Source organism: Rattus norvegicus, chromosome 6 (genome assembly GCF_036323735.1).
Source record: "Rattus norvegicus strain BN/NHsdMcwi chromosome 6, GRCr8, whole genome shotgun sequence".
Lineage (NCBI taxonomy): Eukaryota > Metazoa > Chordata > Mammalia > Rodentia > Muridae > Rattus > Rattus norvegicus.
Window position 1 is genome coordinate 14,010,859 of NC_086024.1, and position 13,403 is coordinate 14,024,261.

At 47.7% G+C, this 13,403-nt stretch overlaps 1 protein-coding gene across 2 annotated transcripts in view; it reads right to left on the reverse strand.

Annotated features, from left to right (window-relative positions):
• The window catches only part of Prkce (protein kinase C, epsilon), a 486,882-nt gene that overhangs the window by 292,809 nt on the left and 180,670 nt on the right, over positions 1-13,403 (reverse strand). For both annotated transcript variants that reach the window (NM_017171.2, XM_039111827.2), the window contains exon 2: positions 5,505-5,568. In NM_017171.2, the coding sequence (NP_058867.2) occupies positions 5,505-5,568 (64 nt within the window). The remainder of the gene's footprint in view (positions 1-5,504; positions 5,569-13,403) is intronic.

Sequence of the window (13,403 nt, forward strand, 5' to 3'; positions counted from 1 at the left end):
CACACTCTGTCTACCTTATTTATCCTGCCATTACTGAATATGAAAGTCTCTAAGCCCTCTTAGATAATGGTAACAGGACTCCCCCAGCTCACAACGCCTCTCCCTCTGGCTCTCTGAGGTCCCATCTACCTTTTCTTTCTAGAATAAGTGCCACAGCTCCCTTGAAGTACTGCTGGGTTATTCCAGTCCCACTTTCCTCCCTGGTGACTGATACTCAATGTGAATGCGTTAGTCTTTGATGCCTTCCTCCTACAAGACATCCATTCCTGGTTGAAACCAATGCTCCGATTCTTGGGAATATCATCTTCCATTTTCCCCTTCTTGTCCCACTTCCTGTTTTCTTGAGATGAATTGGTGAATGTCCTTCATTTGGGTAGGCAGCCCAAAGGAGTAAGAGTTAAAACTCTGTGACGACCAGACTCTACCTGATCAAATGACATGGGATTTAGGAAAAGCGGAGTTCTTCAGAAGGGCTTTGGCACCAGGGGATGCTGTTGAGATTCCCTACCCTGTGGCAGAGCCAGGGCCTCACCCTAAGGGCAATGTTTGAAGGCCTGCCATGAACATAAGACCCCAGTGTCTCCAACAGAGCAGGGCAGTAGGAAAGATCATTGTCCTTGATTTATGCCAGGTCCAGTTTCAAACCAGAACCTGCTCATGGGCCCACATTACAGACAGCTGGAGAGGCGCCAAGCCATTCCTGAAACAGACAATTAAAAAAACAAAAGGAAAGAAAAGAAAGAAAAACACAGAATAGAAAAGAGAATAAAACAACAGATCTGTCTGTTCATGAAAGGGACTCCAGGACCACCTTTGGACTGAAAGCTAAGAACTTTGGCTTTATGTTCCTATTAAAAGCTTTCTGAGGGAAAATATAACAGTAACACTAGCAACAGGAGGTCATTTCCATGTTGACAACCTCCTCCTCAGGGCCCTGACAGATATGTCTTTCCAGAGCCGAGCAGAGTTACCTTCATCAAATCTGTCTTCTGGAGCAACTGGGGGTGGAGGGGGGTGGAGGGGAGGGGCCAGCAGAAAGCTGCAAAGAGGAGCAAGATTTTCAAAAGGATTTGATGGATTCTGCCTGAAGAAGAGAGATTTAAGAACTGTCCTCAAACAGATGAAGGGCTTTATCCAGGGCCAGCGAGAGCCTGGAGACCACGTGTTCTCAGCCTGCACCGAGCGGCAACGGAGGAGCCAGGCTCCAACAGGAGCTGCTGTTAGCATTAACGTGCTCAGGACACAAACCAGTGGCCCTGGGATGCTGCAGTGTCTGGCTGGGGATTGCTGTACTTGGGGGGTGGGGGAGGTAAGGAAGAAAGATGCAGAGGCAGAATGAACAGCTGGGCTTCAATGCTGCAGGAAGTAATCTCTCAGACCTGGCACACGTCCACACGTTCTATAAGCAGCAAGTTCGTCCCTTGCCCTGCTCCCGAGCACTCCACAGCCAGAGTCAGAATGTTCGCCCTCCTACCACTCCCTGAAGAGCCTCCGAGCTGCTCTAGGTGACTCTGATGAACTCTGCTCTCGGGTCTCCAGTCTCTGAGTATGTACTGAGCACCTTTGCACGAACACTGTCCCAAGACCTTGTCCTTACCATGACCCCTCTCTAGTCCCTTTGGCAGGGTTACTTCAGTCTGAATGAGGCTTATGAGGGACAAGAATGGAGTCTCCCAAACAAAGTCCAAATGAAATTTCATAGTGTTGCCCCATCTTCTGGGTGAGGAATCTGAAGTTAAGCTGGCATGCATAAGAGACAGGAGTTCAAGCCAGGCCGGGTGGATGCCTAGGCCCACACTCTTTCCTAGAGAAGGCACCAGGCTCATCATATCATGTGACTGCAGAGAGCAGGGTAGGTGGGCACTGCTTTCCGCTTCTCAGCTTCCACTTCCACAAGGCATAATCCCCTGGGGCCAGATTCAATTGTACTTCATGTTGTGGATTCTGTATACGGTTGCAGACATGGGATGTCTGCAGACGGCCAATGAGGCTGACTTTGTGAGATTTCTACTGCAGTTTATAGACTCTGAGAACATTCTGAGATGACCACTGCCCCTGACTGCAAAGCAGAGGGAGGAGACTGCACAGCTCAGGCCCTAAGCAGCTCCCATCCAGGGGTTCTGTAAAGGATGCTGTATTGCTCCACTGTTCTAACGAATGTGAATGGCCAGTGATAGTAAAGGCAGAAACGGTAACTTATTACGTGGCAAGAAACACATTCGCAATTTGAGAATTAAGTTGCTATTTATACTTCTGTTACCGGAGCTTTGACCTAATTACCTGGTGAGCCAAAGGTGCCTGGCTTACCAGGGAGCCAAATGGTTGTTATTCATGCTGAAAACCAAACTAAGGAATGCTCCAGACTGGGGCTCACACAAAAATATCTGGGACAACACATGCCAAAAAGGGTCCATTTCTTTCGGCTCCTTCTATCACCTGCAGTATCACCCCCCTCCTTGGCCACAAGCTCCAACAGATGCCTGTTCAAATTACACCGAAGAAGAGCATCATGGGACCGGAAGCGAGCTTCAGTGTCATCAGGCCTGACCCTTTACATCTGGGAACAAGTTCCCTGGTTTAGTCAAAGCACACACTAGCCAAATCCCATTATGGTGACCTGCACAGGATGTCCAAGTGGTGGAATTTCATTAGACAGTTAGAAATCACATTATATCCTGCTCCAGCGGATGTAAGCACACAAACTTCCTAACAGCATGTTAGCAAGAAAAAGAGCCCTTTGGAACACCCTAGAAGAAGGGGGTGTTTTCACACTGCCACTCCCATACCTTTCTATGCACTCTCTGGAGTTTGCGTGTGTTGTAAAGTGTGTGTAATGTCCACAAATATGTTTTTCCCATGGGTGGGGCTGGAGCAGGGAGACAGGGTCACTGAAATGTTGCTGGTGGCAGAATTAAAGGAGCAGTGAAACCTCCATCAGGCCTCTCATTCCAACTCTCCTCGAGTTCAATCACAGAATGCAATTAGCATCTGCACCCAAGAAAGGGTGTGGGCAAAGACCGGTGAGTGGAGTCTACCGTCTGTAGTGCAGTAGGGTAGCGTGACAATTGAGTTTCTCTGGGACGTCTCTCGGGCGGGTGGTCAGCTGGTTCATCCCTGTCTGAGTCTCTTTTTCAGCCTCACAATCCTTATGCAACCAAAACCACCTCCAGACGGAAAGCCCTCTCAGGCCAGGGCAAGGACTGGCAGAACAGAAGGGCATGATACAAATGGAGCAGGACACAGAATTTCAGAGCGCCCGCCCACCACTCCCAGAAGGGAGTCCCGAGTCCAGGAACAGCGGAGAAAAACTAGAGTCCTCTTTGCTCCAGAGCAACACATGCTAGCACTTTAGAGAGCCTGGCATGTGTCAGCGTTTCTAAAGTAAACTCTATTTTCTTTAGATGAAAGAGATTAAGAAAAAAAGACTCAGAATTTAGCCCAATGAAAATCGCTTCGGTTATTCACATGCAATAAAGCGTAGAAGCAAGAAGAAAAAAAATCAATTGCTTCTGATTTATTTATTCACTCATTGTCCATCTCCTTTCTCTCTAATGTAAAAAAAACATTGTTTATAATTTTGTAAGTCGTTAATCTTTTTGAGGAGAAAGAAAATAATTCAAGCCTGCCATTGGTTTGCCCAGCGTCTTGGCACAGGAAATACATGTTTAATTAAGGTTAGGGAAAGAACAGGAAAAAAGAAATTGATTTTTGTTTATCAAACATTTTTCCAACATCTACAATCAGGATGCTCAAGTCTGATAAGCCGGGCTCTCATCCTATGCTAAAAAAAATTAATTTAAGGCAACTACGAGCCTTCAATTCTTTGTTTGCTTTATTATTTTTTCCTTAAATTTCGGACTGGCCCTAATCTCTTGTGCTCAAGACATTGTCCCGCCTCAGCCTCCAGAGCAGGCGAGAGCTTGGGCATTTACCGCCTGTGCCGGGATAGGCAGCCTTTTCTTGTCATGGCTGGTTTAGTTTACTTTATTTTTTGTAGGTCTCAAGTAGCTCATACTATACATTGTTAAATTCTCAGCTCTCCGGCAACGTATTCCGTATTTGGCTGTTCAGTGCTGACAACTGAGGGCGGAAGCTGGGCTTGCCAAACATAACTGCAGTGCAGAGCCGAATATGTAAGAAACCGATTTTGAAAGGATGCTTAAAGCTTTTAACCTAAGCCGAATCATCAAAATATATTAAAAGAGGACTCAGCTCTAGTCGGGTCCTCACATGTGCATGGCCGTTGAATTATTGTGACACCTGTAGAGGCCGAGTACGAATAAAGTTATCAGGTACCACTGTCACTTAGGTCCTTTGCTTAGAACAGTGTTCTCAACCCTCTGAATGCTGTGACCCTTTAAAACAGTCCCTCATATTGTGGTGACCCCCGGCCATAGAAACTATTTCATTGATATTTCATAACTGTAATCTTGCTACTGTTAGGAATCATGATGTAAATATCTGATATGCAGGATGTCTGATATTTAGACCTCAACCCACAGGTTGAGACCCACTGGCTTAGAGCCTTTGACCTTATATGTTTCCTCCCCACAGAGTCTCTACCTAGAGGCTGTGTGCACGCGCACACACAAGTTTCTGATTCTGTGCTTACAACATGTTGTGAGTCTGTGAAAGGACCAAGTTTTCCAGGCAGAAGAGCTGTAGGACAGTACTCCCCACCTCTCACTTGGGGACATAGACCCCAAACACTATTTCTTTCCCTCAACCTCTAAAGGAAAGCAGTGACTCTCTCTCAATCTCTCTGCCACGCCACTAACACCAACTGTTCTGCCTCCCTGCCCACAGAGAGAGAGGAACGACGAGGCCAGTAAACACTTTTCGGTCTCCTTCTGGTCTGCCATAACTGACCGCTTTGCTCGTGTCTGCATTTTCTTGCCTTCCCTTTCACCCTGATCATCTGGTCTTCACCACACTTAGACTTCTGCACTTAAAACACAGTAAGTGAGCAAAGAAGAAAGGAATCAAAAGAAGAGGATATAAAAAGAAGAAAGAAGAAACATATAAACATCAGAGAAAAAAATCGATATGTTGTCTCATCCATTCAGCTTCAGTGGCCTTTTAAATAACTAGGAGAAATGATGCAAAAAAGTAAGACTTTAAAGTCTGACACCTCGCTTGTTTCCTTCCTGAATACCGTTAGGCCAACTGGTTTTACTTCCTTCTCACCACGCACAGCGTAAACCCCACAGACGCCTCCTGGGAGAGGGAGCCTCTCTGTCGGCACCTGCCCTGCACATAGCACTTGGAAATGCCCGTGTTACTGGCCTCTCAGCAAGTCCGAAACCTCCTTCCGCTCCACCGGTAACAGATGGCTGACTCCTATTTGGTACACAGCTATAACATCTTCAGAATAACCTTTCTCCTGCTAGACCATGCCAACTAATTAAATGTCGCCGTGATAATGTCCTGGCCGAGATGGGAAGGGAGAGACCCGGCAGACAAAGTCTCAACAGAACAAGACAAGACAAGAGGTCACACCCTACCTTCGCCCGATGATCCCGAGAGATCGATGATCACGTAGACTTTTCCTTCTGGCTCCAGATCAATCTGCAAGTAAGAGAATGACAGAGAGGCCATTAGTGCATGTGTGGGCAGTTTGAAGGAGCCACACTCTGTCCCTGAGCTGCTGTAACTCAGAGTCATGAAACTCATCAGACCTGTGTCAAGTGCTAGGTGAGTTAGGAGTGAAAGCGTCACTGCTCACCGAACATCTACTGCGCTGTGTGGTACTAAGGGTCTGAAGCATGGCCAAACGGGAGCACCAAGCAGTGCTTTTAACCTGGGAGGGATCTTCCTTCACAATGGATACTTGGAGAATTTCTAAAGACATGACTGTCTAGAGGCTGACTGTCATGACTGGCAGAGAGGGCGTCATAACTGATATCTAAAGGGTAGAGATCCTAGGGAAGCCACAGGGTATAAGACATTCCCCGCAGCCAAGAATCATCTAACCTTCCAGTCAACTGCCTGGAGCTTGGAAGGCTTTATGTTAAGCCCCCTTTACAGGTAACTGTGGTCCAAGTTCTTTGCGTGTCTCAGAAAGCAAGAGGTGAATTGAGATGTCACTCCTGTTGTCAGTGATTAAAATCTCATTGGGAAGCTGAGGAACAGAACGGCATGGAACCCAGCTAGTAAGAGGGAGAGAACAAACCACGAGCCACAACACGGAAGGATCCTGAAAGCCACGGAGCAGAGCAGTGTGAGAGGAAGCAACGCAGAACAAGGCTATAAGAGCGCACCTTCCCCAGATCCCCCACCTCAGGACATGTGCTGGCTACATGGGTGTTTCGTGACCCACAGGTTCCAGATGGATTATGAAGAGAAATAGTTCTGCTCGCTGGTAACCTCCTTGCACCCCCAATTTGCTTCTTCCCCGACTCAAACTATAGCTAACAGGCTTTACAGAACCAGGGTGATGAAACTGGGCAGTGGGGTAGAAAATGGAGGCCTTGACCTCTTTCTTTCTTTCTTCCTTCCTTCCTTCCTTCCTTCCTTCCTTCCTTCCTTCCTTCCTTCCTTCCTTTCTCTCTCTCTCTCTCTCTCTCTCTCTCTCTTTCTTCTTTCTTTCTTTCTTCTTTCTTTCTTTCTTTCTTTCTTTCTTTCTTTCTTTCTTTCTTTCTTTCTTTTTAAGTTCAGACATCTTTGCAAGGTAGGAACTTTTCTACAGAGCGTGTGGTTTCCACACGGGAGAGTAGTGGAAACTCTGGAAGGCTTGGGTCTCCAAGTCCGCACCATGAAACTCTCCCATCCCCCACCAGCCATCTGTATACACGGAGTTCCAAGGGGCTCAGCGGTGCCAGGCTCTCTCCCCAACAAGCTGTGCACTTCTTAAGGACAGGAACCACCATCCCTTTCTGTAATTTTTCCACTGTCCCCAACAGAAGGCAAGTGTACACTTAGCAAAATAATTCTTCAGAAGAGGCAGTATGGTTGACATCTCCTGCTTCTTCAAGGTCGAGGTCAACATGCGTCCTCCCTGAGGCCTTTCTATGCCCTCCAGGATGCATTCCTCCCTTGTCCGGGTTCCCACAGCTCGCTGTCCTAATCACAGTTTCTATTAAACCACAGCACAGTGTCCCAGTAGTTATCTCCCCAGCTAGGCATAAAGTGTGAGATCAACATTCCCAACCTCTGCTCACTTCTCTCGGTCAGAAACTGTCCAATACCCGTTTGTGGAGGTAGGAAAAAGATCTAGGGTCAGGGATTATAAAGTTTATTCTGGGTCCTTCACCCCTTCAAGGCTGCATCCCCTGGGAGGAAAACAGACCTTTGATTCGCACTGAAGTGGCATTTGCATATGGCACTCGGGGAGAGAGACGCTGAGGCAGCTGTACAGTGAACGGGTAATATGAGCACCTGTGAGAGGAAAAGGAACTCAGGCAGAACCGATGTTCTAAGTCACACCATTGCCTTCCCAGGCCACTCCAGAGCCTTGTTGCATGGCTGTACTTGGCCCCTCAGGGGTTTTTGCGGTCAGCTTCAAATTTTCCTTTGTATCAAGGGATCTCCTATAGATGAGGCAAGTGGTGTAAACTCAGGCCCTGTCTGGCCAAGGAGTGAAAGAGAGCAGTGAGCAGATTTGGGCCATCCTCAGGGACTCCACAGGATCCACTCCCTTAAACGTGGGATCCAGACAAGAACCACATACCCACCTGGGACCCCACAAGGAGACGTCTCTTGTCATTCCCAAAGAGTTCATGATCGTGAATGTGTGGGTAAAGCCACGTTTCCCTAGAACTCTCAAACACTAGCTGGGCCCCACCATAAACACACCCCAGCCCCAGCAAGGAGTTACAGGCAGAAAACCAGCCATTGGCTCTGCTGAGCAGCGCTGAACCGGAGTTCTTTCTCTGCCAAAGTTCAAAATGATCAGGAGCCCTTTTGCCCCCGAGCATGGAATTCAAATAATGTATGCCTTTTGGAGATTAGATCGTCTCTCTTAACCCCACACAAAATGAAACACTTTTTCATATCCTCCAAGTCAAAGATTTCCCACGGCTGCAGGCTGCATTGGTGAAGCACAATGCTATCTGTGAGAGGCGAGGAGGAGAACAGCAGAGGAATGAGATGGGCATCCAGGCCGATCCAAGGCGGGCACTGAGCCTATCTCTGCAGAGGGGGAGAGAGGACTCGGAGCAGGGAGGACAGGTCATTGACGGTGAAATGTATTAGGATATTAACATTCAAGATAGCAATCAGAAGCCATTTTAGCACCCACTACTCCCTCGGTGCTGGCGAACTGCATTTCCCAACAGAAAAATAGAAATTAAGCCATTAAATGTGCCAAAAACAACAAAAGAGCTGTGCGGGCTGAGCAGATGGCTGCAGAGCGCTGGCCAAGCCCCAGCCAGCCAAGTGAGAAAGGCTTTCCAGAGCATGGTGGGACTTCAGTGTCGGTGACTGCAGGGGTGGCCGGGCACAAAGGCTGGCGGAGAGTGGTCTGGCTTCACAGCCAAACACATTTCATCACAAACTCTGCCCACGGGTGCGTGGCCCAGATAACGGAGCAATGCGAGTTCCCAGACCTATGCAACTCTGCAATCTAGGAGAGGGCCTCAGGCAGCTGGAACGACTTAAGAACAGACCCCCACACCTCCTCAGCCACTCCCAGAACAGTTGTGAGTCCCTCCTGCAATGAGGACTCACTCCACTTGCTCCAGATGCAGCCCTACTCATAACCTGTGTTTAGGCTTCGTACCTCTCCTTGACAGACTTCCTAGGTACTTCCCTTTCTCTTAGGCTACGATCCCCCTTCAAGCTAAATCCCCATTGGCTTCCCCTCTAGCCAGGGCCAGAAGCCAAGGAAAAAGTGGTGGAGATGACCACAGCCCTTGGCTTCATACCAGGCCCGAATCCGAGTTTAGTCTCTTACCCGCTGAGTGACCTCAGACAATTATTTCCTCTCCATAAGCCTTGGCTTCATCTGTGAAATGGGTTGTCATGGAAATTCCGTGAGACAGAAATGCAAAGCACTTGGCATTCAGAAAAATATTCAATGTGTGGAAAAGAGAGAAACTGACCGGCTACGTGGTCTGAAGAAGTGGGGCCTGCAGAATGGCTCACTAGGTGAAGGGGCTTGCCACTGAGTCTGATGATCTAAGTTTCATTCCCAGATGGTAGAAAGACCCAACCCCCACAAGTTGTCCTCTGACCTCTCTCTTTGTTAGTGTACACATGAGCACAGTATATACATACATAACACACACACACACACACACACATACACACACACATACACACACACATACACACATTAACACACACACACTCACACACACATACACACACATACACACACATTCACACACACACACACACACACACACACACACTTCTTCAAGTCCCACCTTTATAGTCCAAAGTTCTTTCTACTAAACAGTCTCCCCTCCACCCAAACAAATAGAAGAGGTTATCACAGAATCTCAGATGACATTTTAATGGTACTGTGACTATCAAAAGGGTAAATCTTGTACCCAACCTGAGGTAAAGCCAGGGGCAGGCAAGATCATCTGTTAGGCATAAGAAGGACCACAGTCCATAGTGCCACGAGAGGGGGGTGGGGAAGGAGAGAGAGAGAGAGAGAGAGAGAGAGAGAGAGAGAGAGAGAGAGAGAGAGAGATCAAAGGTTTCCTGGCATCTGATCTGCTTTAGACCCTGACTTGGGTTCCTCATATGCCTCAGTGTACTGAAACTCTATGAGGTCAATGGCAATCTCTGTCTCCAGACAGGAAATGGGGGTTCAGGGAGCTTTCTGCAGAGGCGCCCATTACCTTATCACGAAAGAAACTGATTCTGCCTGAACTCCAAGGTCAGACTCATGTCCCTTGCTGCACCTAGTATCTCAGATAGCTTGTCTGGTTGTTCTTCGTTCCGTCTCTGGTGTCCTCGTTCCCCTCTGCAGTGGCCATGGGCTTCCCAGGCCCGATCTTTCTAAGGCAGAACAATATCTTGCACTTCCGAAGCTCAGCACTGACCCAATGGGAACTGGGTGCCATTCATTCCAACAAAGGACAATGCCATGGGGACCACAAGTCACCCAGGAACTTCCTCAGCATTGGTGTTGCAAAAGCCAAGACCCTCATGGACTTCTGGGTAGTACCTGATCATTTCCAAAGCCCTTTGTGTGTATGACAATTTATCCCACATAATTTATCTGTAAGGTAACAGGTCCTGTGTTGGTTTATGAATAAGATCCGGATATGGCACATACACCTGTAATCTCAATACGCCCAGAGTAGAGACAGGGAGGTTATGAGTTAAAAGCAGTCCTGGGATACATAACAAATCTCTGTCTCAACCAAGCTCATTGAGTGTTCGCTATAGCACACAGGTCCTGGATTTAAACTCTAGCGCTGCCAATGAATCAATAATGTTAAAGCTGAGGTTGAAGATGCACCCACAGTAGCCAATGAAGGCTTCATGATGACAGGGACGTCATGGATCTCTTGTATCTGGGAATGGATGCCCTATGGCTGAGTATTATAGACAACTCAAAGAGAGTTGGTGCACCACCACCACCACCCCTCAGGCCAGTGACCCTTCCAGCACCCCACACCCATCCATCAGGAAACCCTGAGTCAAGTTGTTTTGAATAATAAGAACCCACCAATGAGAGACTAACACCCTCCTCACCTACATCGTACACAGCAGGCTTCAGTGACCCACAGGAATCTAGGCCTGTGTCTGGAGGACCACCGGCTTCAAGAGCCAGGCAAGTCTAAAACTCAGAGTTAAATTCCCTCCTAACTAGAGGCCAGCTCTTGCCAGAGAACACCTGAGTTTCACTTCCCTTTCAGACCATCCATCCCCAGGTCAGAACTTGGAGAGAGGCAGAGATGGGAAGACAGTCTTGGACTGGCCTGATTCCACCTTCTAGGACTCATATAATTAAATGTTTATTTCTCTTTCTCTCTTACTTGGAAGAGGTTGGGGATAATGTAGAAGGTAGAAGAGGCATCCAGAAAGGAAGCTAAATACAGTGGTTCAGGTCTGTAATCTTAACTGAGGGCCTGAGGGAAGAGGCCTATAAATCTAAGTCTGCCTAGGCCACAATCATTTTAAGGCCTACTCTGGCAACTTAGTAGAACCCTGACTCCAAGTCAAAATAAAAAAATAATAAAAAATTAAGGTGCCTGCCGCATAAGCCAGGGGACATGAGTTCAGATCCTTAGCATCCCTGTAAAAGCCAGGTATGAGGGCACACATCTGTAAGCCTGTAACACATCCGTGAGGGGCTGCAGAGACAGGAGAGTATCTGGAGTCCATTGGCTAGCCAACCAATAGTGGATCTCTGGGTTGGGGAAGGAGGCCATCTCAAAAAGTTAAGATGGAAGAAAGCTGGAGAAAACAACAAATATGGCATCAGCCTCTCACACCTCTGTGCACGCACATGACACACCTACATGCATGCATGGATGCGTGAATACAACATATACATACCAATGCAAAAATTGGGATTTAACTTGGTAGTAAATTGCCTTTTTAACATCATGAGTGCCTAGAGTCAAACCCCAGTACTATGAGAGAAAGAGAGAGAGAGAGAGAGAGAGAGAGAGAAGGAGAGAGAGACAGAGAGAGAAGGAGAGAGAGAGAGAGAGAGAGAGAGAGAGAGAGAGAGAGAGAGAGAATGAAACAAAGACCCAGGACCCAAATCTATACCCCTTAGTTTGGGCCATTCTCCCACACATGGTACACCACAGTCCCAGGTCTTCCTGGCATGAAGGAGACCAGGCAGAGCAGGGTCATTGTGGTAGCCAGCGTCCTCCTAGTTGAAGCTGGTAGAAAGATCAAGACACGGCAGGAGAGGGAAGGGGAATGGGGGAGGGGGAGGGGTTGTTGACCATAGTGCATTGTCTACAAATAGTATGATACTGGAAGAAATTAAAGTCACCAAAACTCCGTGACCGTGAGCCACTTCTAAGTGCCGATCTGGAATCCAGCAGCTAATTTTGTGGCTCTTCACCTGGGGAGGAATCTGCTCTCCGTTCTATTAACAGCGCGCACTGAGTGGTCAAGAGGCGGTGGGATCCGCGTAATGAAATGTGTTTTAAGGTTCCACTCGGAAAGCGGGCTGCCATAGCAACTGCTTCTATCAAATAATGGGGGAGGATTGTTTCTCTCTGAAATGACTCTCACTGCAGTGTGAGGACACTACACAGGAGACAGGAGATGGCTTAGTGGGTGAGAGTGTTTGTTATGAACGCAGGAGAATCTGAGTTCAAATCCCTAGACCCATGTGCACCGTGGCTGTGTCTGCCTACAGCTGCAGCCTGTGAGGACAGAGACAGGCAGGTCCCAGGAGAGGCTGGCACGCTAGCCTCACCCAAGCCACGAGCATCAAGTTCAGTGAGAGACCCAGGGTCAAAAATTAAAAGGAGAGATGATAAAAGACGCAGTCCTCTGGCCTCCATACGTGCACATGAGGAGGATACTTGTTCTACCCTCCTTCCACACACAGACGTTATATAGGCTTCTGTGTACCTCCCTGCAAGGCAGGGTCTATCTATTCAGCACATGGAAGGGATTTAACCAGCATTTGTTTGTGTGGTGCTTGGGATTGAACTCAGGGCCCCATGGTGCTAGGTGAGTGTTCTACAGCTGAGCTACACCCTCAGCGCTAATAGATGTTTGAGAGTGTTGCCTCAACAAAAGCATGCCCTATGTATGAAGTTACGTCAACATACGCAAACGCTGGATCTGCGCTGCTGGATGATGGAGGGGATGCATTTCTAAAGACATCAGTCTATACACGGATGTCCGAAGCAGCACTTCGGAAGCCCCACACTGGAAGCAACACTAAGTTCTACGGCAAAGAACGAGGATAAGCAACCCGTGCTGCATCCACATAATGGAATTTTGCTTAGCAAGAAAAATGAATAAATTACCGATACTCGGATGAATGCTGTGCCAAAGACACCAAACACCATATGGTTTCATTTATATAAGGTCTCGAACAAGCAACACTAATTTACAGTGACAAGAACCACAAGGGTGACTACCTCCTGGGGGTAGAGGTGACCGACGACTGCCAAGAGACATAGGAGAACCTTTGGGAAGATGGAAATTTTCTCCATCTTAAACGTCGTGGCGATGGCGTAAGTGCATATACATTGGAGGGAGTGCGGCAAGCTATGCATTCAAAATGGCCGCCCTTAGCTCGGCGAGAGTCCATTCTCAATGAAGTTGCTCTTTATAAAGAAGGAGGAAAGAGAGTTTTCACATAAGGATTCCTCCACAAGCTTCCTTTAAATAATAAGTCATCTTTTCCACCCTCAGAACGTTTAAAATTTCATGTTCCGTTTTTAAAAATAAAAGGACTCATTCAGAGCTTTTCACGAGCACATCTGTCACACAACATAATGTACACCTACCCGCGTGGGCGC